The sequence below is a fragment of the Carassius auratus genome, unplaced genomic scaffold (assembly GCF_003368295.1).
Source record: "Carassius auratus strain Wakin unplaced genomic scaffold, ASM336829v1 scaf_tig00007853, whole genome shotgun sequence".
Classification (NCBI taxonomy): domain Eukaryota; kingdom Metazoa; phylum Chordata; class Actinopteri; order Cypriniformes; family Cyprinidae; genus Carassius; species Carassius auratus.
The window spans coordinates 108,375-134,176 of record NW_020523881.1 but is presented as its reverse complement, the minus strand read 5'-3'; the positions used below and the strand labels follow the sequence as shown (position 1 = coordinate 134,176).

The 25,802-nt window shown below is 36.0% G+C and overlaps 2 protein-coding genes across 5 annotated transcripts in view; both read left to right on the top strand.

The window, feature by feature from the left end:
• The window catches only part of LOC113071685 (hepatocyte cell adhesion molecule-like), an 89,633-nt gene that overhangs the window by 27,717 nt on the left and 36,114 nt on the right, over positions 1 to 25,802 (top strand). The window lies entirely within an intron of this gene.
• Positions 23,312 to 24,758, top strand: LOC113071688 (hepatocyte cell adhesion molecule-like). Its single transcript, XM_026244989.1, has 4 exons — positions 23,312 to 23,533; positions 23,728 to 24,054; positions 24,295 to 24,570; positions 24,646 to 24,758. Exons 1-4 carry the CDS (start codon positions 23,500 to 23,502, stop codon positions 24,750 to 24,752), a joined length of 744 nt encoding a protein of 247 aa, XP_026100774.1. The 5' UTR covers positions 23,312 to 23,499; the 3' UTR covers positions 24,753 to 24,758.

Here is a 25,802-nt window from a genome sequence, read left to right as displayed (position 1 = left end):
CTCTGTTCAGTTCTCATCTGATAGTGTCAATGCAGTGAAATCAATAATGCAAATATTAAGTGTTAGTGGATCTAGAATTTAAGAATGAGCTATATTTTCATTTTCTTACACAAAGTTACTTAGACACGTTATATATTTAATATATTTTTATCACAAATTTCGGATTAATAAAAATAAACACCTATTTTTCTTTTAAAATATTTGTTTCATAATGTGTAATAGTTTCAATCATTCAATACAAGATTGAGACTAAACCACCATCATCCTGAACTGTTTGATTTGTTATTTTTGTGAGTTTATCCTGTCCACCTGGAAAGCAGGAAAGTAAAAAAAATGTACATTATTGCCCTTTAACAGCTAATTACAATACATTCTACTTCTCACAGGAAAATAATGTCGGACAAGACTGTAAATTTTGAAAATTTGTAAAGATTTTAGCCTTTTAGAAATTTTAACACTGTGCAAACTGAACTGTTAATTCTGACACAAATAAATATATTTAAAATGGTATAAAAAAATATATTTAAAATGGTATAAAATAATAATATTATTATCCCTAAATGAATTACATATAAACGGTTATACCTATAACCATGTATAGTGTAGGGTTTCAGACCCGAATCAGACAATTAAAGATTCGATTGGGAGGATGGTTGAAACATGAGTAGCCAAATTCCACAGTCAAAGGATGTTGTAAATCAACTCCTAGTGCCACAAGTCTGAAGCAAGCCTAACCAACAAACTCTTTCAGAAAACAGCTTTCAACATTAAACAAAAGAACCCATATTGACAATTCCTTTTTAATAACTATTTTTTTAATAACTATTGAATAGCTTAAGTATTCATATTCATTTACATTCATTCATTTAGCAAAGCGACTTACAAATGAGGACAGTGGAAGCAATCAAAAACAACAAAAAGAGCAATGATATATAAGTGCCCGCAACTCGGACCGCAAAAAAATTAAATTAAAATATTGTACCCAACCTGCTTCCTGACCTGCAGTTTTAAAAATCAGTAAATGCTCATCGTGGCGTCATTGGGCCATAGGAACGTAGGCAAAACTAAGTAGGCAAAAAACGAAAAAAAACCTCAATATATTACAAGAATTATAAAAAATCGTCAGTAAGCTCATAATTTGTACTAAAATAGTCTATTCTGGCTGTTTCTATTTGTATGTTTCTGCAAGGTCAGCAAACAGCGAGGTTCGGGTTTGTTCCGATCAGAGCTCGTGAGCGGAGAGCGCATTTCTGAATATCCCGTTCCACTCGCTCATTCCGTGGGGTCTCGCTCAACCCAAAATGGCCTGCTGGTTCGAAAATATGCAAGGAGTCATTTTATTGTTTAGAATTAAACTGGTGTTTTCTGTGATGCTGCAAAGATGAAGTTGACGATGGAGACTCGCCATGAACGCCAGAGACATGCACATTTCATATGAATTACATCATCAGAGAGTAGTCCGTTTATTTTGGTTTGAATATTTTCGTTTAAAAGAAGACATTTCAAGCTGTCTGTAATATATAGCCTATACTTCTCAAATCTGTGAGGCACACTCACAGTGTTGATGAGTTTAGTTCACATGCAATGCAAGTGATCGTGCCGGTGCCTTATTACATTGTCTGCTAGGCTATATATTTGCTTCTTATTTATTAAATGTGGGCAACTGATTGATAAAACATTTATCAAAATTAAGATACAATTTATACAAAACGAAAATCTTTTAAAAATAGTTTTCTATAAAAAAAAAAACGTAAAGAAGTCGTCAAAATCATGTTTTACCAAAAACAGCGCTGCTGCTCCCCATGCAGTCTTGCCGCCTCCATCTCTACGTGCTAGTACTAGGACCCGACCGACCGCGACCCGAATATCATTAAACATATTTTTGAATGACTCATAACTGCAGGCGACCGCAGGCACCCACTCATTTTGGATCAACCCGCGCATCACTGATAAGTGCTATAACAAGTCTCAGTTAGGTTAACACAGTACACGTAGCATGGGCTTTTAAATAATATAATAAATAAAATGAAAACAAAGAAGAATAAAAAAAGAATAGAGCAATCCAGTGTTAGAGGTCTTTTACACACACACACACACACACACACAATTGCATAAGAAATGAAAAGAAAATAGAATACCAAAAGATTAGAAAGGTAGTTAGATTATTTTTAAGAATAGAACTAGAATAGTGAGTGTTAAAGTTAGATGGTCAAATAAAGATTCTTGAAGATGGCTAAAGACTTCTCGGATTGAGTTGGGGAGGTTATTCAACCATATTCATGTTTAATATGTGTGTGTTTGAATCGTCTTGCTTGAAATGTTTCTGCTGATCAATTATTTGTCAAATGTTTTTTTTTCAAATGTCTTTTTATAGGAATCATGTCCAAAATTATACTCCGCGAGAGCAGGAAAATTCGGACCAAGTGATTGATAAGATAACATTTGCATTATTAATGGAGTGGAGAAATATACAATGCCCCGAGCAAAGACAATATCTTATTGGTTAAGACATCATTTGGGAGATGTCACACGGCCCAGTTTAAATACTCAGAACACCATCAAACTAAATTGTTTTAAGCTTTCACTTTTTTGCTTTAGCTTTTAGTCATGCCTGCTTTTATCTTTTGTCTCATTTGCTTTTAGTCATCACTTTTAGCCATGCTTTTTGCCATTACTTTTTTACGTTCTTTCAGTGCCATTTCAGCAGAGGTGGGAAGTCCAAGTGCCAAAGAGTAAAAGTCCTGCCAGATTTTTGTTCCACCCATGAACTCACCAGCCGATTTCACCAGAGGAGGAACCAAGTCATTCCTTCCAAGTCACAAACGAGTCTTGAGTCAAGTCCCAAGTCCTCAAAGAGTTAAAGTTAATGAGATAATTAAGTGACTAATTAAATGAAGATGCATTAGTGATGAACACCTGCTGTTTAGAATCAACATCACTGAAGAAAAGAGAAACACAAGAACTACAACTGACTTTAAGCACAGCCTTGGATGAAATCAATAAAAAAAAAAAAAAAAAAAAAAAACACTTTGCCACCATATTTGTGGTGAGTATTTGCTTCAGTTGATATCTTGAGCCTTTAAACAGTGTTTAAAAATTTGCTTCTAAACAATTGAATTATTGTTTTGAAGCAAACATTTGTGCAATGCTGCTACAACTCTTGATCTAGCAGGTGACTTATGCTTTTGATGACTGTATGATCTTGATTAAATTTCTTGATTATATGAGAAGAGTTCATGGCTTAGTTGTTAGAGAGAACTGCCGTGAATTCACTGCTCTGTCTGTGCACTTTGGATGGGTTAAATACAGAATATGATTTCTGAGTACGGGTCACCACACTTAACTGTATGTCACTTTCACAAAAAAGAGAGAAATCTCATTATGCAAATGCCACCATATAATGCTTTATAACACTTCAATATTAAGAAAAAAAAAATTGATTTAGGCATTTAGCCATGAACATTTATCATGTGATCCTCAACAGTGGTGAAAATTATTATTCATACTGCAGTGCATTATGGGAGTAATTCATGTATTGCAACATGAAGCATTTTGTTGATTGTAACCATTGTAGAGATTCATATGCTGGTTCTTGATATCTGTGTGTGTCTAAAAAGCACTAGAGTTCAAACTTTTATATGTGTTATAAATAAAAAAATACATATCCTGTAAATATTAGAGCAATGCTTTTTTTGTGTGCATGCTGTAGTTTCACTGGAATTATTCAAAACCTAGACATGTAATAAGAAAAAAAAGAAACTATTTGAGATATAGTTAAACCAGCTCATTGTAACTATATGTTTTTCATATGTCACAGTTCTGTCTTCTCCACAACAACCCATGCAGAGCTACAGAGAGAGATCTAGCACAACAAGGGTCAAGAGCACAATTAAACCAAACACTGATCTCCATGATGGTGGCATCTTTTTAACCAATAAAACATCCACATCTGATCCTCTGTAATTCTCAATAACAGCAGATGTTAATCATTAATGCACAATCATCATTTAATTAGTCTCTTAATTATCTCATTAACTTTAACTCTTTGGGGACTTGGGATTTGACTCAAGACTCGTTTGTGACTTGGAAGGAATGACTTGGTTCCTCCTCTGATGAAATCGTCTGATGAGTTCATGGGTGGAACAAAAATATGGCAGGACTTTTACTCTTTGGCCCCTGGACTTCCCACCTCTGCATTTCAGCATGTTTCAGCCTGCTTTCTTTTCTTTTCTGTTGAGAGTTTTTGTTCTGAGTTAAGTTTTGTAACTCTGAAACTTCAACCAGCCCACAACTCAGCATCTTCAGCCAACACCCAACGACTGGTTTCCCAAGACATCACTTGAAAGACTACTGAACTTCCAGCTATTTAGGAACCTTGGGAAACCCCCTTTTTGGCAACAACAACAACAACAACAAAGGCAATACCCTAAACAAGCAACGCAAGTAACTAACCTCCATACTCTGAGCTGAACTGGTGTTTCTAATTAAGTGATTGATGGCTGTTCATGTCTATGCAATTTCACATATTGCTGTAATCTTGGGATTCACATTTTAATTCACTTAATGTCTTAAACTGCCTATCTAGTTACTGTGCTAATTGATGGTGTTTTCACTATACTTTGGATATTAATATCCAGTGCAGATTTGATGTTAAACGGCTCGTTCAGTGAATCGCAGTGATCAGCCGTGAAACAGTGATTATGTTCAAATTCCCTTTAAAATTTTAAATGACTCTCTTTGAGCTAAATTGGCCTGTTTCCCTTACAAAAACACACACTCTTTAAAGCAGGGATTGGCAACTTCGGTCCTGGTGGGCCACTGTCCTGCAGAGTTTAGCTCCAACCCTAATTAAACACACCTGAACAAGGCAATCAGTGTTTTCGGGATTACTAGATGGATACAGGCAGGTGAGTTTTTATGAGGGCTGAAGCTAAACTCTGCAGGATAGTGGCCCTCCAGAACCGGAGTAGCCTATCCCTGCTTTAATGCCTCTATTTTACTAATAATAATGCAGTCAGGAGATGGTGTGATGCAATGAGTGGTTTCCACATATTTTGTATCGCTTTGTTATCACTCTTTAAATGACCCTTACACTAAATAATCTAACCCTCATACTTATTTTAACAATAGCAGTCTTTTTATTTAGTGGTCCAAGCATATGTTCTGGAACAGAGTAATATTGCGTCCACATCGCAGGCTTTGCGATTAGCAAAATCGCAATGTCTCAAATCACGATTGCAATTCGATTTTGATTAATCGCACAGCCCTAGATAGAAGAATGCAGATTATATTTATTTAGCATTAGCATGAAGCTGCAGTTTCACAATAAATGAATTACACTTACGAGTAACAGTAAAATGCTGCAAATCATTTTTTCTTACGCTTGAAATGCGATTTACACTTTTACAAAGCTTCTCTTGCACATGCAAATTTAATTTATGCTTACAGTCTTATGTACATTTCCACAAATATTACCCTGCGTATGCAAATCGTTTTGATGTCATTTTACCTTCATAGAGCGCTCTTGGTTGTTGTGACCAATGGGCTCCCGACCATGAACAAACTTTCATTCCTGCAAAGAGCAGCTTGGGAGTGTCTGGTATACTGTATCATGCTGCGCAGCTGAGGAATAGAAGTACTAAAGATTCTATGGTCAAAAGACCACCACAAAGACAGTGATATGTTGTAGTAAGACTACAGAACTGCCCTGAGGCTGAGGTTGTATATACTGGGAATTTCCACAACACACTATAGGCTTCTTTGTGTTTTATTATGTTTGCATTAAATTAAAAGACCTGTTCACAAGACTGTGTAAGTGTTGCCATGGCTATATATATATATATATATATATATATATATATATATATATATATATATATATATATATATATATATATATATAATAAAATTGTGAAGACATCTAAATGACTCAATCAATAAATGTGTCCTTACCATAGACAGTAACACTGAATGCCATATATGAGGTCCCAGTGTTGTGGCTGATCACTAGTTGATAAAGACCAGAGTCTGTTGTTCTCATGTTTTTGATGGTCAGAGATCCAGTCTGATGATCCAGATGCAGCCTGTCTCTGAATTTCTCAGCATAAAGATATGAGATTTCCATCGGTTTCAGCAATGACTGGACCATAATCTCCAAACCTCCACTGTATCTGAATAAATCCCTGTATTTGAGTGAGATCAGAGTCTAGAGTAACAGATTGTCTCTCCATCACTGACACTGACTTTACAGCATCAGTATCCGCAACGAACACGCCTGCGGAACAAACAGAAACAGTTATTTACTCAAAGCATTCATGTTCAAAGGGAATCCTAAAGTAAACATAAACACACACTTACCCCACATTAGATATAAAAACAAAAAAATGCGTAAAGTTCCCTTCATTTTATTGCAATTTCGCACAAAATCAGATATCGATGCATAAACCCGACCGCCACACCCAACCTACTGTCAGCGTCAGAGACATTAACAAAACGAACTTAAAACTAACAGAGAGCTTTTCATACCAACAGTGACCGACAAATAAAAATACATTACTGATGAAAGAAGGAACAATAAGTTTATGCTTCTAAAATCTGGAAAAAAAATGCAGTGGAATGCTCCAGAAATCCTGCCGGCGGCGGCAGCAGCAGCCAGCATCTTCTTTTTCTTCTTCTTCAAGAAGCTTCGATTTTTTTTCCCCCGAATCTTTTGTTTCGAATCACTAGGTGTTCGGAGCTTGTAGGAGGCTTCATGTCATAACTGTTTCGAGACTTTTCGAAATTACAATGTTTTGTCGCTGAAGGCGATGATGATGTGAACCCGTGAATCATGCGATCTTTCGTTTAGCTGATAGAACAAACAAAATAAGCCCTGAAAATTGCTACAAGAACCCATAAACCCACACTTATTTAATGGTATCAGATTATTACTTAATTTATACATGACAGCCCACTAAATAAATAAATTAATAAAACCTTTGCACTGGGCTTGTTAGGTGCTGTTTTATGCATGTTTGGCCTGAGTTTTCGTTCCATTAACGACCGTAAAGTGTCACCAGCGTGTGGTGTTTTGAATGCTTCGAGAAAGTGAATCATTTTGCGAAGCAATTGGTTCCATTGATTTGAATCTTTGAAAAGTTTATTTCTCCGATCACTAACTATAGTCAAGCATTGCTGCCATCTGGTGTTTGCATGGGCCAGAGACCTTTTCACCTTTTTGCAAAAAAGCTCATATAGGCCTACACAGTAAATGAAAACAATAGATAAGGTAAACAAATCGATTGAATTGAAAACAAATAAATAAGTAAGTAAATAAATAAATAAATGAATTAAGTTTTGAAAAAAAACAATAAACTTTTAAACTGTTCAATTCTGAATTCTGATATTCTTTTCATACTAAAAAAAAGTGTTATTAAAATACATAATAATCATCGCTTAAAGCAAATAGATCACAATTGTTAACCTACAATATAAAATAAATGCTATTTATACATTTTTAATTGGAATAAAAAAAAATGTGATAATAAATAATGTTGCAAGTCAAACATTAAACACAGAGAGTAAATCATCAGAGATATTAAATATTATTATCAGGGAATATTGTACAAAAACACATGCAATGTAAAATTACTTTCTTTTTTTAAAGTTTGCATTCTTATAGATTCTATAAGGCAACAAAGCACACTACACAAGATAAAAAAGTATCAGTAACATTATATATACTAGTAGAATAAAATTCTGTAATTTTTTTTAAAGGTTTGTATATTTTAAAGTTAAATTCATCAATCTGGTGCACACTGAGAGCTCAAGATTAAGACCATGTTAGTGTGCTAAATTAAATGACTATTTCTCTGAAATCATCGTCTCATAGTGAAATGCTGTAATCATCTCCCCACAAAAACGTTGTAGATTATGCAAATGAAAAAATTATATGTGACTGCTGCCAGTTGATTTGCCAAATGCATGTTAACTTGGACAATATGCAGAAAAAGTTCAGCTCATTCACTGACCTGAGCTGCACTGAGATGCAGAAACACTGGATAAGCCGGTGATTCCTGTGAGCAAAGTGTGGGCTTCGCTTTGAAACACAATGCCTTGTGGCAGTTTTGATTTTAGTTCACTTGACAGCTATTTGTCGAAGCAATATGTTATTGATAAGCTACTGTATGACAAGTTTTAAAATATTTTCATTAATAAATTAATTCATTTTTAATTGACAAAAATGCATTACAGTTAAATAACACCAAAATGTAAAAAGTGATATTGAGCCGATTCAATTATTTCAGTATAGATATGTATCGAAACATTGATATGTATATATTCACCCCCAAATAAATGTTCTTTATTTTTCATATGAAATGCCATATTCAACTTAATTCTGAACAATTCATCATATTATGAATTTTTTTTCAGCAATCAAGTATTTTCTATTAGGCACTCTGTCACAGTCATTTTTTTACAAGGAATTTTTTGACAATTCCAAGGCCCTTTCCCACATAGCAACATTTTGTCGGCCCAGATCCGGCCCACATCTGGCACCCATGGACAGATGATCTGGCCCACATGCAGCGTGGAATGATGGCACTTGGGCGGACCGCTCCTGTTTGCCAGATTTGAGCCACAAGCAGGCCATAGCAATGCCACATGTCAGCCAAGAGTAAAGAAATTAAACAGAACTGGACCTTATCTGAGCCACAAAATATGTGTATATATTAAATATGAAGTAATTCCAGTCTTTATAAGCCTGTTAACAAGCAGAATCACTGAAGGAGAGTAGAGAACAGAAAAAGAGAAGAGCAGAAACACAAGAACTACAACTGACTTCAGCCGCAACCTTAGATGAAATCAATTGAAGATAAAAGAAGACATTAAATCTCTGGAGATGTCACCAGAGGAGGATTAAACAACTCCACAAACAGCTTTACCAGCTTCACTTGTAACTAACCAGACTGACTTTATTTCTGTTAGACATCTACATTTTTTTTTATTGAGAATAAACAGAGGTTTAACTCTAATGTGTTTCACCATAACAGTGATTAGTGTTTCCATTAGTTGGGCTCTTAACTCTTATTCTATCTTTTGTCTTTTTTGGCTGCTGTGATGGTGTGTTTGTTAAACACATTTGCAGCTTCAAACAATGCTAGAGTAGCTTGATATCAAGTGACGGCTGTTATCTGTTGTGGTGATATAATCATCATGAAGTACACTGGTTTACTAAAGTTTTTTTTAGTCTAGCAATTATGTTGCTCCAATGATACATTCATACAAACCCTGTGTTTCTGCCACATGAGATCCAGCAGTTTTGTAACAATCAGTTAAAATATTTTAACAAACATGAGCTTAAAAAACTTAACTTATGCTGACACACACAGATATAAACAATCAGCACATGAATCTCAACAATGGTGACAATCAAAAATATTTAGATAAACTGATCAAAAGCAAAAAATATAAGCAAATGTTTTGAATTAAACAAAATAATAGGACAATTCAGTTGCATAATTTATTCATGTTGCAATAATTGCTGGGGTTTTGTACTATGCTAGTACCCAGCATGCATTGCAGCAAGGTACATTTGATTCTCACCATTGTTGAGATTCATGTGCTGATTGTTGATGTCTGTGTGTGTCATCATAGATCGACTTTTTCATGTTTGTTAAAATCTTCTAACTGATTGTTGTAATATTGCTGGCTCTCATGTGGCAGAAACACGTGGTTTATGATGTGAATATATTAATGAAACAACTGTTAGATAAAACAAGCAAATCAGCCTCTTCCATGAGGATTATAAAACCATCAACAGATAACCGCCATCACCTGACCTCAATTAGTTTGCTTTGATGCCACAAATGTGTTTAACAAACACACTGTCACAGCAGTCAAAAAAGATAAACAATAGAATAAGAGTTAAGAGCCAAACTAATGGAAACACTAATCACTGTTATGGTGACACACATTAGAGTTAAACCTCTGTTAATTCTCATTAAAACTTTTGTAGATGTCTAACAGAAATAAAGTCAGTTAGTAATAAGTGAAGCTGGTAATGCTGTTTGTGGAGTTGTTTAATCCTCCTCTGGTAACATCTCCAGAGATTAAATGTCTTCTTTTATCTTCAATTGATTTCATCTAAGGTTGTGGCTGAAGTCAGTTGTAGTTCTTGTGTTTCTGCTAACATGCAGCTTCTCTTTCTCTGTTCTTTTTTCCTTCAGTGATTCTGCTTGTTAACAGGCTTATTAAGGCTGAAATTACTTCATATTTAATATACACAGATTTTGTGGCTCAGATAAGGTCCATTTCTGGTTAATTTCTTTACTCTTGGCTGACATGTGGCATTGCTATGGCCTGCTTGTGGCTCAAATCTGGCAAACAGGAGCGGTCCGCCCAAGTGCCATCATTCCACGCTGCATGTGGGCCAGATCATCTGTCCATGGGTGCCAGATGTGGGCCGGATCTGGGCCGACAAAATGTTGCTATGTGGGTTTATGACCTCAAAAGGAGAATTACTTTGAGTAAACAAACTGAATACTAGAATAAAGCAATATGCAAGCCACACAACACAGTCACAGCTGAAAGAACACAACTATCAACTAACAACTGAAGGATTGTTACAGAAAATATTTTAATAAATGAGAACACATACACATCGTAAATATTAAATACAGTACAGGGTTAGTTCACCGATAAAATGAAAATTATGTCATTAATAACTCACCCTCATGTTGTTCCAAACCAGTAAGACCTCCTTTTATCTTCGGAACACAGTTTAAGATATTTTAGATTTAGTCCGAGAGCTCTCAGTCCCTCCATTGAAGCTGTGTGTACGGTATACTGTCCATGTCCAGAAAGGTAAGAAAAACATCACCAAAGTAGTCCATGTGACATCAGAGGGTCCGTTAGAATTTTTTTAAGCATCGAAAATACATTTTGGCCCAAAAATAGCAAAAACTACGACTTTATTCAACATTGTCTTTTCTTATGAGTCTGTTGATCGATTGAATCGATTCATTCGTTATTTGGCTCAGCTCGGTGTTCATCTTCAGTTCTCTCTTCAAGTCAAGTCACCTTTATTTATATAGCGCTTTAAACAAAATACATTGCGTCAAAGCAACTGAACAGCATTCATTATGAAAACAGTGTCTCAATAATGCAAAATGACAGTTTAAGGCAGTTCATCATTGAATTCAGTTATGTCATCTCTGTTCAGTTTAAATAGTGTCTGTGCATTTATTTGCAATCAAGTCAATGATATCGCTGTAGATGAAGTGACCCCAACTAAGCAAGCCAGAGGCGACAGCAGCAAGGAACCGAAACTCCATCGGTGACAGAATGGAGAAAAAAACCTTGGGAGAAACCAGGCTCAGTTGGGGGTCAGTTCTCCTCTGACCGGACGAAACCAGTAGTTCAATTCCAGGCTGCAGCAAAGTCAGATTGTGCAGAAGAATCATCTGTTTCCTGTGGTCTTGTCCTGGTGGTCCTCTGAGACAAGGTCTTTACAGGGGATCAGTATCTGGGGCTCTAGTTGTCCTGGTCTCCGCTGTCTTTCAGGGATGTAGTCTTCACCGCTGTCTTCACAGCAGTTCAGTCAGTGTACTGTTTGAGTAAATGAATTACTCCGGGATATTGGTTTGTTTGAACACAGAGGGAGTGTCAGCCACATTAAAAAAAGCTAACATTTGTGGATTAATGCTTATTGGAGATGTGAACCATTTAAAATGATTCAGTTCGATTTGGTGAACTGGTTCAAGAGGATCCGGTTACATCAAGTGATTCGTTCGCGAACCGGATATCATTACACTGCAGTGTTTTGAACTATCTCTCATAACAGACACGGAAGAGAAGACAATGATGAATAAAGTCGTAGTTTTTGCTATTTTTGGACCAAAATGTATTTTCGATGCTTCAAAAAATTCTAACGGACCCTCTGATGTCACATGGACTACTTTGATGATGTTTTTCTTACCTTTCTGGACATGGACAGTATACCGTACACATAGCTTCAATGGAGGGACTGAGAGCTCTCGGACTAAATCTAAAATATCTTAAACTGTGTTCCAAAGATAAACGGAGGTCTTACAGGTTTGAAACAACATGAGGGTGAGTTATTAATGACATAATTTTCATTTTTGGGTGAACTATCCCTTTAATATTTAACATTTTTAAAGATTATAAATAATATATGTATACAGTATATTCCATGAGGGTAATTCATGACATAATTCACTCCTTAGAATTAACCATTCCTTTAAGGCAGAGCATACACAAAAACACATAGGAGAAAAGTGGTTGCTTTTGAGCTGGTACATCACGTGACTCACGTCCACAGAATGTTGATTAACGTCTTATGCATATGGCATCATATATATGTAGCCTATTCAATGCTCCAGATACGTTGATGCATCCACCATTTTGGAACAGGCAACTTGACATTATTCACCATAATTATCACAGATACAAGTATATCACTTGCTGTTGTAGACACACATGCTTAAAGGTTCTCAGACCGTTGCATATATCTATGTATGGCACACCTATCTGGCAACACTTCAGGAGTATTGAAGTCGTCATCAGATTGGTTGAATTATTTAGGATTTGTGGGAGACGTGTGTCGCATTCTTTAACTTTCTGTCTGGCAAATGCCAAACTCCTTCATCGAAGAAGAAGCTGTGAAGAAACAACTGTGACAATAAGCACTTATCAGTATCAACTAAACCTTGGATTTTCAAAACAGAAAATGTTAAATATTTATATTTTGCTGCATTGATTGTGTAAGATATGTCCAAGAGTTTTAAACACCGGCCTGTTATTGTTGTGACATTTTCACACCCCTAAACATGACGTGCCACAAAATGAAATGTTATTGATTGCTTTACCTGTTAGTCAAATGGTCTCTTGGGTGGGTTTTAGCCATTCAAAATGAACAAAGTTCCCAGACCTTCAGCCATCAGTCTGAAGGTCTGGCTATGCAAGACTAGGGTGGTTCTAGACCACAGTAACTGGGGATGGGGGGCAAGGCTTTAAGGGGGCACACTTTTAAAATGAATCTTAACCTACTTTCAGTATTATTCACTGAGTCATATTTCACCATGTCATGTATCACTGCAATCTCTAAAAGCTAGCTATAACAATTTCAGTTAAAATTAATGTTTCATTTATTTGACAAATATTTTTTTTATTGTAGTGTCAGGGGCGTCATGCACTGATTATTTTAGAAGGGGCACGAGTGAAGGGGGACATCTGTAAATCTTTGGAGGAGGAATACATATTTTGTCAGTCTGCGTGTCCTCTTTATTATAAATTGTACTTTATTTCCCCTCTCCTTTCCAAGGTATATTATTTTCAAAATAATTTAATAATGCACAATAAAACACAATGGCACTAAATGTTGTCGTGCTGCCCACAAGGCCATTGGCATCACACGAGTTTGACAGCTCAACAGCACATGGATTTATTTATTTATTTTCATAAAATCAGAATTATGTTGTTCAGCTCAACTCTTGATGATATCACAGTGATTGACAGTGGTCGGCTTGTCTTATTAAACTAAACTCATCCCCTGATGCTCATGCTCTTCATCAGCATCCTCTTTATTCAGGAGTGGTTTCACTTCAGTTGATTCATTCACTATGAACAAAGAAACAGAACAGAACAGAACAGAAAGAAAGAAAGAAAGAGTTATGTTATGTTATGTTATGTATACGCTTTAGTTATATCTAATTTGGCATTTTCAATTAATGTAGGCCTGTTAGATTATCTGATTATCAGGCCTATTGATATTATTTTATTTTTTAATTAATTTAATATTATAAATAATATTCCCCTGCAATAATTTCATAACGCATCACAGCATAACTGATGAACTGCAAGGATAAAAAAGATAAGACTAGCTTGACTACTCATTTTTATTGTTATTTTTGTAAAGGTCTTTCAAAACAGGTTTATTATACAAGGAATTATAGGCATAAAATTATTAACACTGCAATCATCAATAAAAAAGTTTTATTTCATGCACCGACTTGAAAATACTTTCACTTTCTAGTGAATCAACTGATGCCTTGTGTAACGGAGGCCAGCAAGTAGTGCTGTACAGGTAAACCTCACTCCCCGATCTCAAGAGGTGCACTAGCGACAGCCGCTAGTGGCTGTAGCCATAGCCTCCTTGTTAGTGCGTCTGCCTCTTATGCCGGAGACCTGGGTTTGAGGCCCACTTGGAGTGAGGAGTGGTGGAGAGGTCGAGAGGACCACCACACACTTGTGGTCTTGTTCACTTGAGAGCATCTGCGCGCGACAGGAAGTAGGAAGCAAGACTGTCCAGATCTTAAAAACGCCAACATGCAATGAAATGTCATACTTGATTACTGCTTACTTCTTACTGCCCAGTACACAGTGTATACTGCCTACTATTTTTTAAATAATAGTGTGTGAAACAGTATACAAAAAGCAACAAATATTTCAAAGAAGTATGCTATATTGTATCACATGACAAAACATTAATTCAGCACAGCTGCTGAGGTTGTTACCTCACAAATAAATGTACTGATCATTCTTTTTACAAAGGCTTGTTAATTAAGGATTCATACTAGTAAACAACGCTATTTTCCCCAGTGGATCTCATTTCATAATTAATGGACTTTACATACTGAACAGAACTAATAATAATTGTGTAAATAGGAGTTAGGTGGTACATATTTATATTTCAGTACTGTAGTACAATATAAAACAGTATGCAATAACATAGTGTGTTTAAATTATCATACTTAAAAATATTATTAAATGAATGCAACTTTATTGGGACAAAAACCTCCCTATACTGCTAACCACGCTGTATTATTAAGGAGATTTTTTATTTCCAATTTTCTAATATTTCCTTCATTTTTATTGAAAATAAATGCCTTTCTGATCTGATATGTAGTGGGAAATAGCCTTTAATTTGGTAACTTGGGTCGCTTCTGTCAAAATCTTCCATCACACGTCTTTAATACGCTGCGCTACCGATATTACAGATGAATGGGCATCTTTTAAAGTATACGAAACAATGTTTAGCCAGGCATTGGTGGGCAGAGTTATTGTAAATAGTCTTTGCCAACAAATTATTTATATATTATATTATTACAATATTTGTATTATTCAATATATTTGACATAATCTGTACTGTATAAAGCACAATGGAGATAAAGGTGACGTCATTTGACTTGATTGGAAAAGTGCTGTAGAGATTAAAGTACAGTTTATGTCCTACTTACAATATTGTTTTTAGATACTCAGCGGTAGTTTGTAGTTTACAGTAACATGTGTATCAAAGTGTGTTATAATTTGTAATTGTAAACATTTATAATTCCTATTCCCCGACTCCAGTTCACTCACACGTTTGAAGATGAAACATTACATGGAGCGCGTTGCGTTCTGGGAAACAGTATCCAATGCAGTATCTTTAGATTCATACATCAAATTTCAGCAAATGTAATCCGGACATTTCATGTAGGGCTGGGCGATATATCTAACGATATGATCATGCGCATCTAATCAGTAAAGCTGCTTCCGTGATCACCGCTAAAATCGCCATCACATAATTGGAGTGGCATTTAATAGACAGCAGAGGTGGGACTTTCAAGTCACAAGCAAGTCTTCAAGTCATATCCCAAGTCCTCAAAGGGTTAAAGCTAATTAGATAATTAAGTGACTAATTAAATGATGATTGTGCATTAATGATGAACACCTGCTGTTCTTGAGAATTACAGAGGATCAGATGTTGAGGTTTTATTGGTTAAAGTGATGCAACCATAATGGAGATCAGCGTGTGCTTTAGTGGGGCTCTTGACCCTTGACTTTCATGTTAGATCTCTTTATGTAGCATTGCATGTGGTGCTGTAAAGCAGAGAGAAGAAATTAATCTGTATGTGATAGGTGGTCAGATTACAATCAAATTGACATTAGCTCTATTTAAGTTTAGCATAATCAACCCAGTAAAACTACACTATGGAAAAAAATTAAAGTAAGTGAATTTTAAATCTACTAAGTGCATACAAAATTTGAAAAGCTATACTCTGTAGACACACACAGACATCAAGAACCAGCATATGACTCTCAACAGTGGTGACAATCAACAAAATGTTGCATGCTGGGTAAAACCTTAGTAAAAATTCCCGTCATGCACTGCAGTATGAAAAATTGTCACCACTGTTGAGGATCGTGTGATAAGTGTGTTTGCCTAAAAACCTGAACTGATTGTCTCCTTTTGTGTCTTTCAACATTGAAGCATTGTGATTTTTTTTAATTTTTACTTCAGTTCAGTAATAGCTGAGTGTCAGTCTACTATCCAAAGATAAACACTATTTCATGATGTTCAGTCATCATGAGTTATAAGCAGAAAAAGCATAAGATCATCTGTTACTGCAAGGTTCGACTCAGCAATGCATACATGTTTTTTTTGCGAAAACAATATTGCAATTGTTTTGAATCAAATTGGTTTGAATTAGTAAAAGGGTCAAGACACTACTTAAAGCAAACCTTGACCACAATTATGGTGACATAGGTTTTTTTTTCTTTTACTTTTTTTTCAGTTGAAGGCTGTGGCTAAATTCAGTTGTAGTTCTTTTGTTTCTCTTTACTTCAGTGATGTTGATTGTTAACAGCAGATGTTCATCACTAATGCACAGTCATCATTTAATTAGTCACTTAATTATCTCTTTAGCTTTAACCCTTTGAGGACTTGAATATGACTTGAAGACTTGCTTGTGACTTGAAAGTCCCACCCCTGATAGACAGAGCCGTAGATCGCTGACAAGCCACGCCATATCGCGTTCATATCGAAGGCGATTCATCTGCGATAATGAACGCGATATGGCGTGGCTTGTCAGCGATCTACAGCTCTGTCTATTAAATGCCACTCCAATTATAAGCAGGTGATGGAGATTTTAGCGGTGATCACGGAAGCCGCTTTACTGATTAGATGCGCATGATCATATCGTTAGATATATCGCCCAGCCCTAATATAAACACTGAAGCATTGTTAAAAGTAACACTGATGCAGAGTTGAAGTTAATGAGATAATTAAGAAGTTAATTGAGTTATGATTGAGCATTATTGAAGACACCTGATGTTAACAAGCAGACTCACCAAACGAGAAAAATCACAATTTGTGTGTCACCATTATAGTGGTCAGTGTTTGCTTTAGTTGGGATCTTGAACCTTCAGTTATTTACTTTAGACTTTGTGGGGCTGTGGTAACAGAATTATAACATACGGACCAGAGCAAAGACAATCATGTGTGCTATTGATTGTAGTTTGAGCTAATTGTCATGTAGCGTCCTGAATGCGTAAGTTCAGGTTTCTTTAATGTACACATAAATTAAGTAAATAAAAAAAAACAGATAACAATCCAGCATTTTTTTGGCATAATGTGACATGTTTTTAAAAGTTAGTTCTACATAAAGAAAAAAAAATCTTTAGTTTAGACTAGGGCTGGGCGATATATCGAACGATATGATCATGCGCATCTAATCAGTAAAGCTGCTTCCGTGATCACCGCTAAAATCTCCATCACCTGCTTATAATTGGAGTGGCATTTAATAGACAAAGCCGTAGATCGCTGACAAGCCACGCCATATCGCGTCCATTACCGCAGGCGATAATGAACGCGATATGGCGTGGCTTGTCAGCGATCTACGGCTCCGTCTATCAGAGGTGGGACTTTCAGAAAAAGCATAAGATCATCTGTCACTACAAGGTTTGATTCAGCAATGCACACGTTTGTTGCAAAAACAATATTGCAATTGTTTTGAATCAAATTGCTTTGAATTAGTAAAAGGGTCAAGAGACTACCTAAAGCAAACCCTGACCACAATTATGGTGACATAGTGTTTTTTTTTTTTTTCAGTTGAAGGCTGTGGCTAAATTCAGTTGTAGTTCTTGTGTTTCTCTTTACTTCAGTGATGTTGATTGTTAACAGCAGAAGTTCATCATTAATGCACAATCATCATTTAATTAGTCACTTAATTATCTCATTAACTTTAACCCTTTGAGGATTTGGATATGACTTGAAGACTTGCTTGTGACTTGAAAGTCCCACCTCTGCTGTCTATTAAATGCCACTGAAATTATGTAATGGCAATTTTAGCGGTGATCACGGAAGCAGCTTTACTGATTAGATGCGCATGATCATATCGTTAGATATATCGCCCAGCCCTAGTTTAGACACACAGACATCAAGAATCAGCGTGAGCATCACAACAACGGTGACCATCAAAAAAGCATGTTGTAGCCAATAAAAACTCATCCATGGCTCCCATCATGCATTGCGGCATGAATAAATTATGAGCTGAACGGTCTTTAACTTTTTATTCTAACTATATTTTATTTTTGCTGTTTTTATGTGAATTTTTAGTATCTAGTTTTGTGATGTTCAGAGTAGATCTGTTTATCTGGATACGCTGATTCTTGTTATCTGTGTGTGCCTAAATTAAACACTCTTTAATAAAAAATAAAATAAATCGGAATCACTTGCAAAAGATGGCTACAAAATGTACAGAAAATGCAGACGCTTTCATTGTGGAAGCAAAGCGGTTACAATCAATAACGGAAGTTTTATTTAGAGAAAACACTGTAAATTAGTTCAGTAATTCAGGTCAAACAATGATTACATTAAAACATAATCATCACCACCCGATGACTTTTGCTGTTGGCTTGTTAAACAAAGTTTAAAAGTAAAAAGCCACAAGCCAAGATCCCAACTAAAGCAAACACTGACCACTATAATGGTGACACACAAATTGTGATTTTCTCGTTTGGTGATTCTGCTTGTTAACATCAGGTGTCTTCAATAATGCTCTATCATAACTCAATTAACTTCTTAATTATCTCATTAACTTCAACTCTGCTTCAGTGTAACTTTTAACACTGCTTCAGTGTTTATATGAGTCCATACTCAGAGTGTTAAATTAACACTGGAGATTTTGCTGTGTAGACATTTTTTGCCATGTACTTTTTGTGTAAACAATCAATTACGGAAACTCAACCATGGAGACTAAAGCAGCTTTAAAACACAAGAGTGCCATTATTTAGCTTGAGTCAGTTCAGTGCTGGTTCAATTCAGATCAATACCAGTGTGAAGTTCACCAGTTTGAAACAAGTTTAATTCAACTCTAAGCAGCTGTACAGAAGGCAGAAGTTCCCTTATACAGTTAATTTAGTGTTGATTCAGTTCAGTAATGGTGTTGAATCCTTTATCAATGTTGAGAGAGATCAAGACTGTTAGTATCAGACTCTCACTGACTGACATCACAATTTACACTCGACATCAAATAATGAACAATACAACTGCTTGTTTGCTTACTGAAAATTAGATTTGTTTTTTACTATCTCTTGTCAGCTCCTCTGCCTGTTCCTGTCATCAGCATTTACTGTCCAAAAAATTCATCATCTTCTTCATCTTCATCACAGCAGAATTGTTCGCTGCTGTGTTCAGTGGTGAATCTGGGTCATGTGACTCTCTCCTGGTACAAAGGAAACAGTTTATTGTCCAGCATCAGTGTGTCTGATCTCAGCATCAGTTTCTCTCTTCCTCTGGAGGTTGAGTGTCTGGATGATTCCTACAGCTGTGTGATTAACAATCCCATCAGAAACCTGACCACACATCTGGACCTCAGTCAAATCACATGTTCAGGTATCTCAGTGGTCCTCTATATTTATCTTCTTTCCACAAACTAGACAAATCAAGTTTCTGTTTTGTAACGTTGCTCATTTCTTCTCTCATAAGACTGTCGCTGTTGCGGTTCTACTGAAGCTGTGATCTGATTGGCTCTCTCTGCTCTGGTGGGCGTGGCTGCTGTTTATGACATCAGATCCAGAAATCTTCAACAGAAGAGAGAGCAGACTTCACCATCAGACAACGATTGTTCAGATTTGCAGGAAGCCAGAGATCTTTTTAAACCACTGTCCTCTGATTTTGAACCTATTCATGTCTTCATCCCTGGATAATACGTCTGATAGCAAGTCTGTCATTTAAAAGTCACATTTCTACTAATAGTGTCTCCAAGTGACCATTTACCTTTACAATCTGTACATTTTAGTCACTGCACTAAAATGACTGTTCAGAATTACTTATTAATACCGTTTTCCAAATAATGAAGATTTGTAATACTACTGTAGCACCGTGGATAATTTAGAAAATATCATGTGAACAGGTCTTAAAGGGTCATATAATGCTGCTAAACAGATCATTGTATTAGGTGTAATGAAATGTGTTTAAGGTAAAAAAAAAAAGATATATATATATATATATATATATATATATATATATATATATATATATATATATATTTTTTTTTTTTTTTTCACAACCTGTACATTATTGTTTCTTTTCTATGCCCCACCTTCTGAAATACATTTTTACAAAGCTCATCGTTCTGAAAAGCGAGGTGCTCTGATTAGTCAGCTATCCAGTGCGTTGAGATTGGCCGTGACTTTAGTTCTTCACACAGTGTGTTTGCAATCACGACCCACGTTTACTGACCAACCAATAAAAATGCTACATGAAATCAATGACATGGCGCTAAAACATAAACCTGCTTATCTCAAGCTCTTATTTCTTCCCCTTTCGCCGCTCCCACTTTTTTTCAGCACACATTAAAAACTACAACTGTCAAAATGTGATTCATTATGCTTTTTTTGTTTACCACTAGCACATGCTAATGATGTTTTATTCTTCTATAGCAGTGTTTCTCAAACTTTTTCAGCCCAAGGACCACTTTATCTTCCATTTTTTTTCTGAGGACCACCTAACAGAATCCCACTCTAACACGCCCCCAAAAACCAACAAAATAGGAAGGATAAGCTAAATTTAAGTTTAATATGTGACTGTTTCAAGTCAAAAACTAATTATTCAAACACAAATGCAATGATATGATCAGAAATTATTATATTAATTTTTATTTAATTTGAACAAGTAAATGCGAAATGAGTTGCAGCTTAATACGAACAACAAACTGCACATGTGGAAAAAAAAAAAAAACTACAATTAAACATACTGTAACAGCCTAGGTCCCACTTAATGCCATTCCAAAGAGCCATTAGTTTAAAACTGAGGTGGTGGGTATAGTAAGTCTATGGTTGTAACTATGGTAACAATAAAATGCTGAAAAGAATGTTCCCCTTAATGTCCAATATCACTGAAATTATTGGGATTTTACAAATGAAACAAAAACTAGTACATTACAAAACTAATTGATCTGTGGATTTTAGATTTTGAGATTACCATATAAAACTTAACGTGAATATTAATATAATGAGATGGGTGTTGCTGCTTATCACACATCCGTTTCTGAATGTCTGGCTCCAAAGAGGAGAGTTTTAGGTCATCTTTTTGCGGACCACTAGGGGGCGATGGCAGACCACTAGTGGTCCGCGGACCACACTTTAAGAATTACTGTTCTATAGAAACGTGTGTTGTAGCCTACGAGTCAGTAGGTGTCATCATCGTATAGTCTACATGCACGTCGTACCCAAGTTTATTAGATCCATGTCGCACAGTGTGACTAGTAATGATCTTATAGGATTGCTAAAATCATGCAGTGTGTAGAAGGCTTTAGGCCCGCCCTGAGTGAGCTGTCATCAGTCCGCCATTGTTTCACAGTCGGAGAAGATGTATAACTCCTAAGCGATTGAGGTGTTCTTTTGTTGGATGTAAAAATTAACATAGCAGTCATTATTCACTCCCAACATCTGAGCTGCTGAAGATGCAATTTACACATAGATATTTACACATATCTGTTTATTGTCAGATGTAGTAACTATAGTAGCCATGTGTGGGGGCTGCTGTGGCCTAATGGTTAGAGAATTGGACTTGTAAGCAGAAGTTTGCAGGTTTAAGTCTCGTTGCTGGCAGGAGATGTAGGTGGTGGGGAGTGAATGAACAGCGCTTTCTTCCACCCTCAATACCCATGGCTGAAGTGCCCTTGAGCAAGAGTTGCTCCCTGGGAGCTGGATCCATAGCTGCCCACTGTTCAAGGTGTGTGCGTGTGTGTGCGTGCTTGGATGGGTTAAATGCAGAGCACCAATTCAGAGCATGGGTTACCATATTTGGCAAATGTCACGACTTCATCTTAACCACAGCACCTATTGGTGCTTGTTGCTAGAAACTACTGTGAAACGCTTCGTATAAACCCTCAGATAAGGGTGATAGTTAAGATCGGCAGTGCACATGATGTTTTTTAGATATCATTTGTTATCCACAAACACTGGTGAAATGGAAACAATTGTTTTATATTTCATTTATTGATAAAATACGATCAGCAAGCAACAAGTTTTTATTGCCAAATAAAGTAAAGGAAATACATGTAAAAGAAAAAAATTGCAAAGATATTATCCCTGTAGGCCTAATGCTTTTCTTAATAAACTGGAATTTCACACAGTGTTCTTTCAGTAATTATGTGTGAAGGGGAAGCAGAATTTCTGCATGTGTGAGCTCCTTTGATAATAAATACTTCCACTAGGATACGTCTGTGTGTTCTCGCTCATGACTTCCTCTTCCTCTTTTTTTCCTTTTTAACTACCCTGCTGACAAAAGAAATTAAATAAAATAAAAAAATAAAATAAAAATAAAAAATACCAATACAAACCATCACAGAAATCCTAATGCTTTGCAAATAATGCTTTACACTAAAAATACCATTATAAACATTACAAACCATCAACTTTTAACCATTGAAACCAATAAAGAATTCCAGTGGTTTTAACAAGCAAGGTGACCAGTTACCAGTAAAGACCCATAGGGACCAATACAGTTTCCATTTAAACCAATATAAGCCCCATTATAACCAGTAAAACATTAAAAATGTTGTTATGGTGTTTTTTGTTTTGTTTTTTTTTTCTTGCAGGGTCTTGCATTCCTCTCCTCTTTGTAATGCAATTAGAAAACATGCCCTATATATATATATATATATATATATATATATATATATATATATATATATATATCTATATCTATATATATAGATATAGATATAGATATAGATATATCTATAGATATATATATATATATATATATATACACACACACACACACACACACACACACACACACACACACACACTCATTTAATCTGACTTTGACCAGTCTCCGAATCAGGAGCAGACGGAGGAGTGAGAAAATGAGAAGCACATAGAAATCGAGGACAGGCTCCACCCATTACATCTAGAGAGGAGGAGCTGGACGTCATTTGATTATTTCACTCCTCCCCTCATCATAGCTGCCTACTGTCTAAAAGTCATCTCAGACGAGCTTGTATATTCACACTTCCTAGAGATCTTTACTGAGCTACTGTACAACAGACCAGCAGCATCTTCAGCTCTTTCTAGCTTTATTACGAAACGTTCAGTGTTTATTATGAATTTTATGTTCTTGTAGCCTACATTTGTATGTGCGTGTGTTAAAATTGCAGCCATTACAAAATTAGGAACTGTTGCCAACTGAAATCATTCAGCGAAATAGCAAAGAAAATATTTGACATGTTTATACTCTTCTGTCTGAGCTTATGGAGTGGTAAGTGTTTATTCTATTCTGTGTATTATATTTGTCCACATAGCCGACACAAACATTAACTTATTTCCTTCTTTCTTTTTATGTGTTGCAAGACTAAACCTAATACTCTCAACTATTTATTCTTTGTGTTATTTTGTAATTTTCTTAAAACAGTTTAAAAATGACAAAAACGCCATACTCTGTTTGTTGATCAGGTGTGTTTGGTGATGATGCAGTGAAGTCAGAGTCAGTGATGGAGGGAGAATCAGTCACGCTAAACCCTGATGTTAATACAATTAATGAGCTACGGTGGCACTTTATACAAAACAACAAGAAGATTCTCATCGCTATAATCAACAGACAGAACGAAAAGAAAACAGTTTATGATGATGCTCTTGATGGGAGATTCAAAGACAGACTGAAGCTGGATCAGACTGGATCTCTGATCATCACAAACACCAGAACCACAGACTCTGGAGAATATACAGTAACCGGAGGCCAAAAAGAGAAGCCGCTCAGCATATTCAATCTCACTGTCTACGGTGAGCAGAGAATTACTTCATACACATCTTTTGACTATTCTCAAATGATAGACAATCCTGCGATGATAGATTTATATTCATGTGCATTTTATATAATACTTTTATTGTTTTTTTTTCCCTCATAACTTTGTTCTCAACTTATGTTTTCTGCAACTTTATTTACATTTGAAATATCAAATGACAGACATTTATCACATCATTTTATTATACCGAACTGTATTCATCTTCTCATGTTTTCAGCTCCTGTGCCTGTTCCTGTCATCAGCAGAGACTCTTCTCAAAATTCATCATCATCATCAAATTGTTCATTGTTGTGTTCAGTGATGAATGTGAGTGATGTTTCTCTCTCCTGGTACAAAGGAAACAGTTTATTGTCCAGCATCAGTGTGTCTGATCTCAGCAGAAGTCTTTCTTTACATCTGGAGTGTCTGGATGATTTCTACAGCTGTGTGGTGAACAATCCCATCAGAAACCAGACCACACATCTCAACACTGAACTCTGTCAGCCATGTTCAGGTATGTCTGTGATAATATTTAGTGTTTATGAACACATTCACTCACAATAACAACACTCTCCTTCACATCCTCCAGACTCTGTATCTCTGATAGTGTTGATCTCTGCTGCTGCTGCTGGTTTTCTGTTGATTGTAACTACAGTTTGTTTGTGTTTTCTTTCAGAGAGCTACAGAGCAGGATAATGTGGTGTACGCATGGAGTCTCATTACGTTGATCAACTCTTGATCAAAATGTGATTCTGTTTTTGATTACTAACTTTATCCCAAACACAGAGACAGGAGACAGAATCACATGTTCTTTGTGAATAGAGATAAATGCCCATTAAATGTGTTTTTGTCATAGTTACACATATATTTGAAAAAAGAAAGATTACTGTTATTATTTCACTCTCTGCCAGAATATTTTTGTGAGTTTGCCTGTCTGTGCTCTCTCTCTCTCTCTCTCTCTCTCTTTCACACTCCCTTTCTCTCCCCTCGTCCTTTCCCTTCCTCTCTTCTGTGCTCTCTCTCTCTCTCTCTCTCTCTACTCTTATCTCTCTCTATCTCAATGTCTACACACATCCGCACTCTTGTATGTTTCCTCATGAGTTCAGATGTTCAGAACAGGACGGGGGCTATAGGCCCGAAGGTTATTGAGTTTGGTCTTTGCCAGATGTGCTCCTAATATGGTCAGAACTTTCTGCCCATGTTCCCATTTTATATAACATACAGATGTAATATGTAATAGACATTCCTATTTGATGAAGTGTACAGTTCTTATTGGTGATCCCCTACACCACCCCTGACAGTGTATTTGTATATTCTACTGATGTAATAATAAACTTTGAAGAAGTTTGTGAACAGACAATTGGCTTCATGTTCATAATTCTTTCCATAAACCCATGCACGGACTGAGAATAGTCGGACAGCATTGATAAAGATGAAGAGGTGAAATATATATTTAACAATTATAAAAGGACATTTTCACTGTGATGTCATAGAACTTTTGTTTTAAACAGATACAGACAGGACTGGACTGGAGTTCAAATTCAGCCCTGGAAAAATCACGCCCATTCGGGTTTCCTTTGAATGTTTTGCTGGGGTTAGTGTCTTAAAATAGGACAGAAAGAAAGAAAGAAAGAAACAAAATATATATTATTGAAAATACTGCATTTCTTCAAATAGCAATGCACATTTGACAGTGAAACAGATTTTGAGCTGTAGAATGCAGTAAAGGAAATCTTGATGCATGTT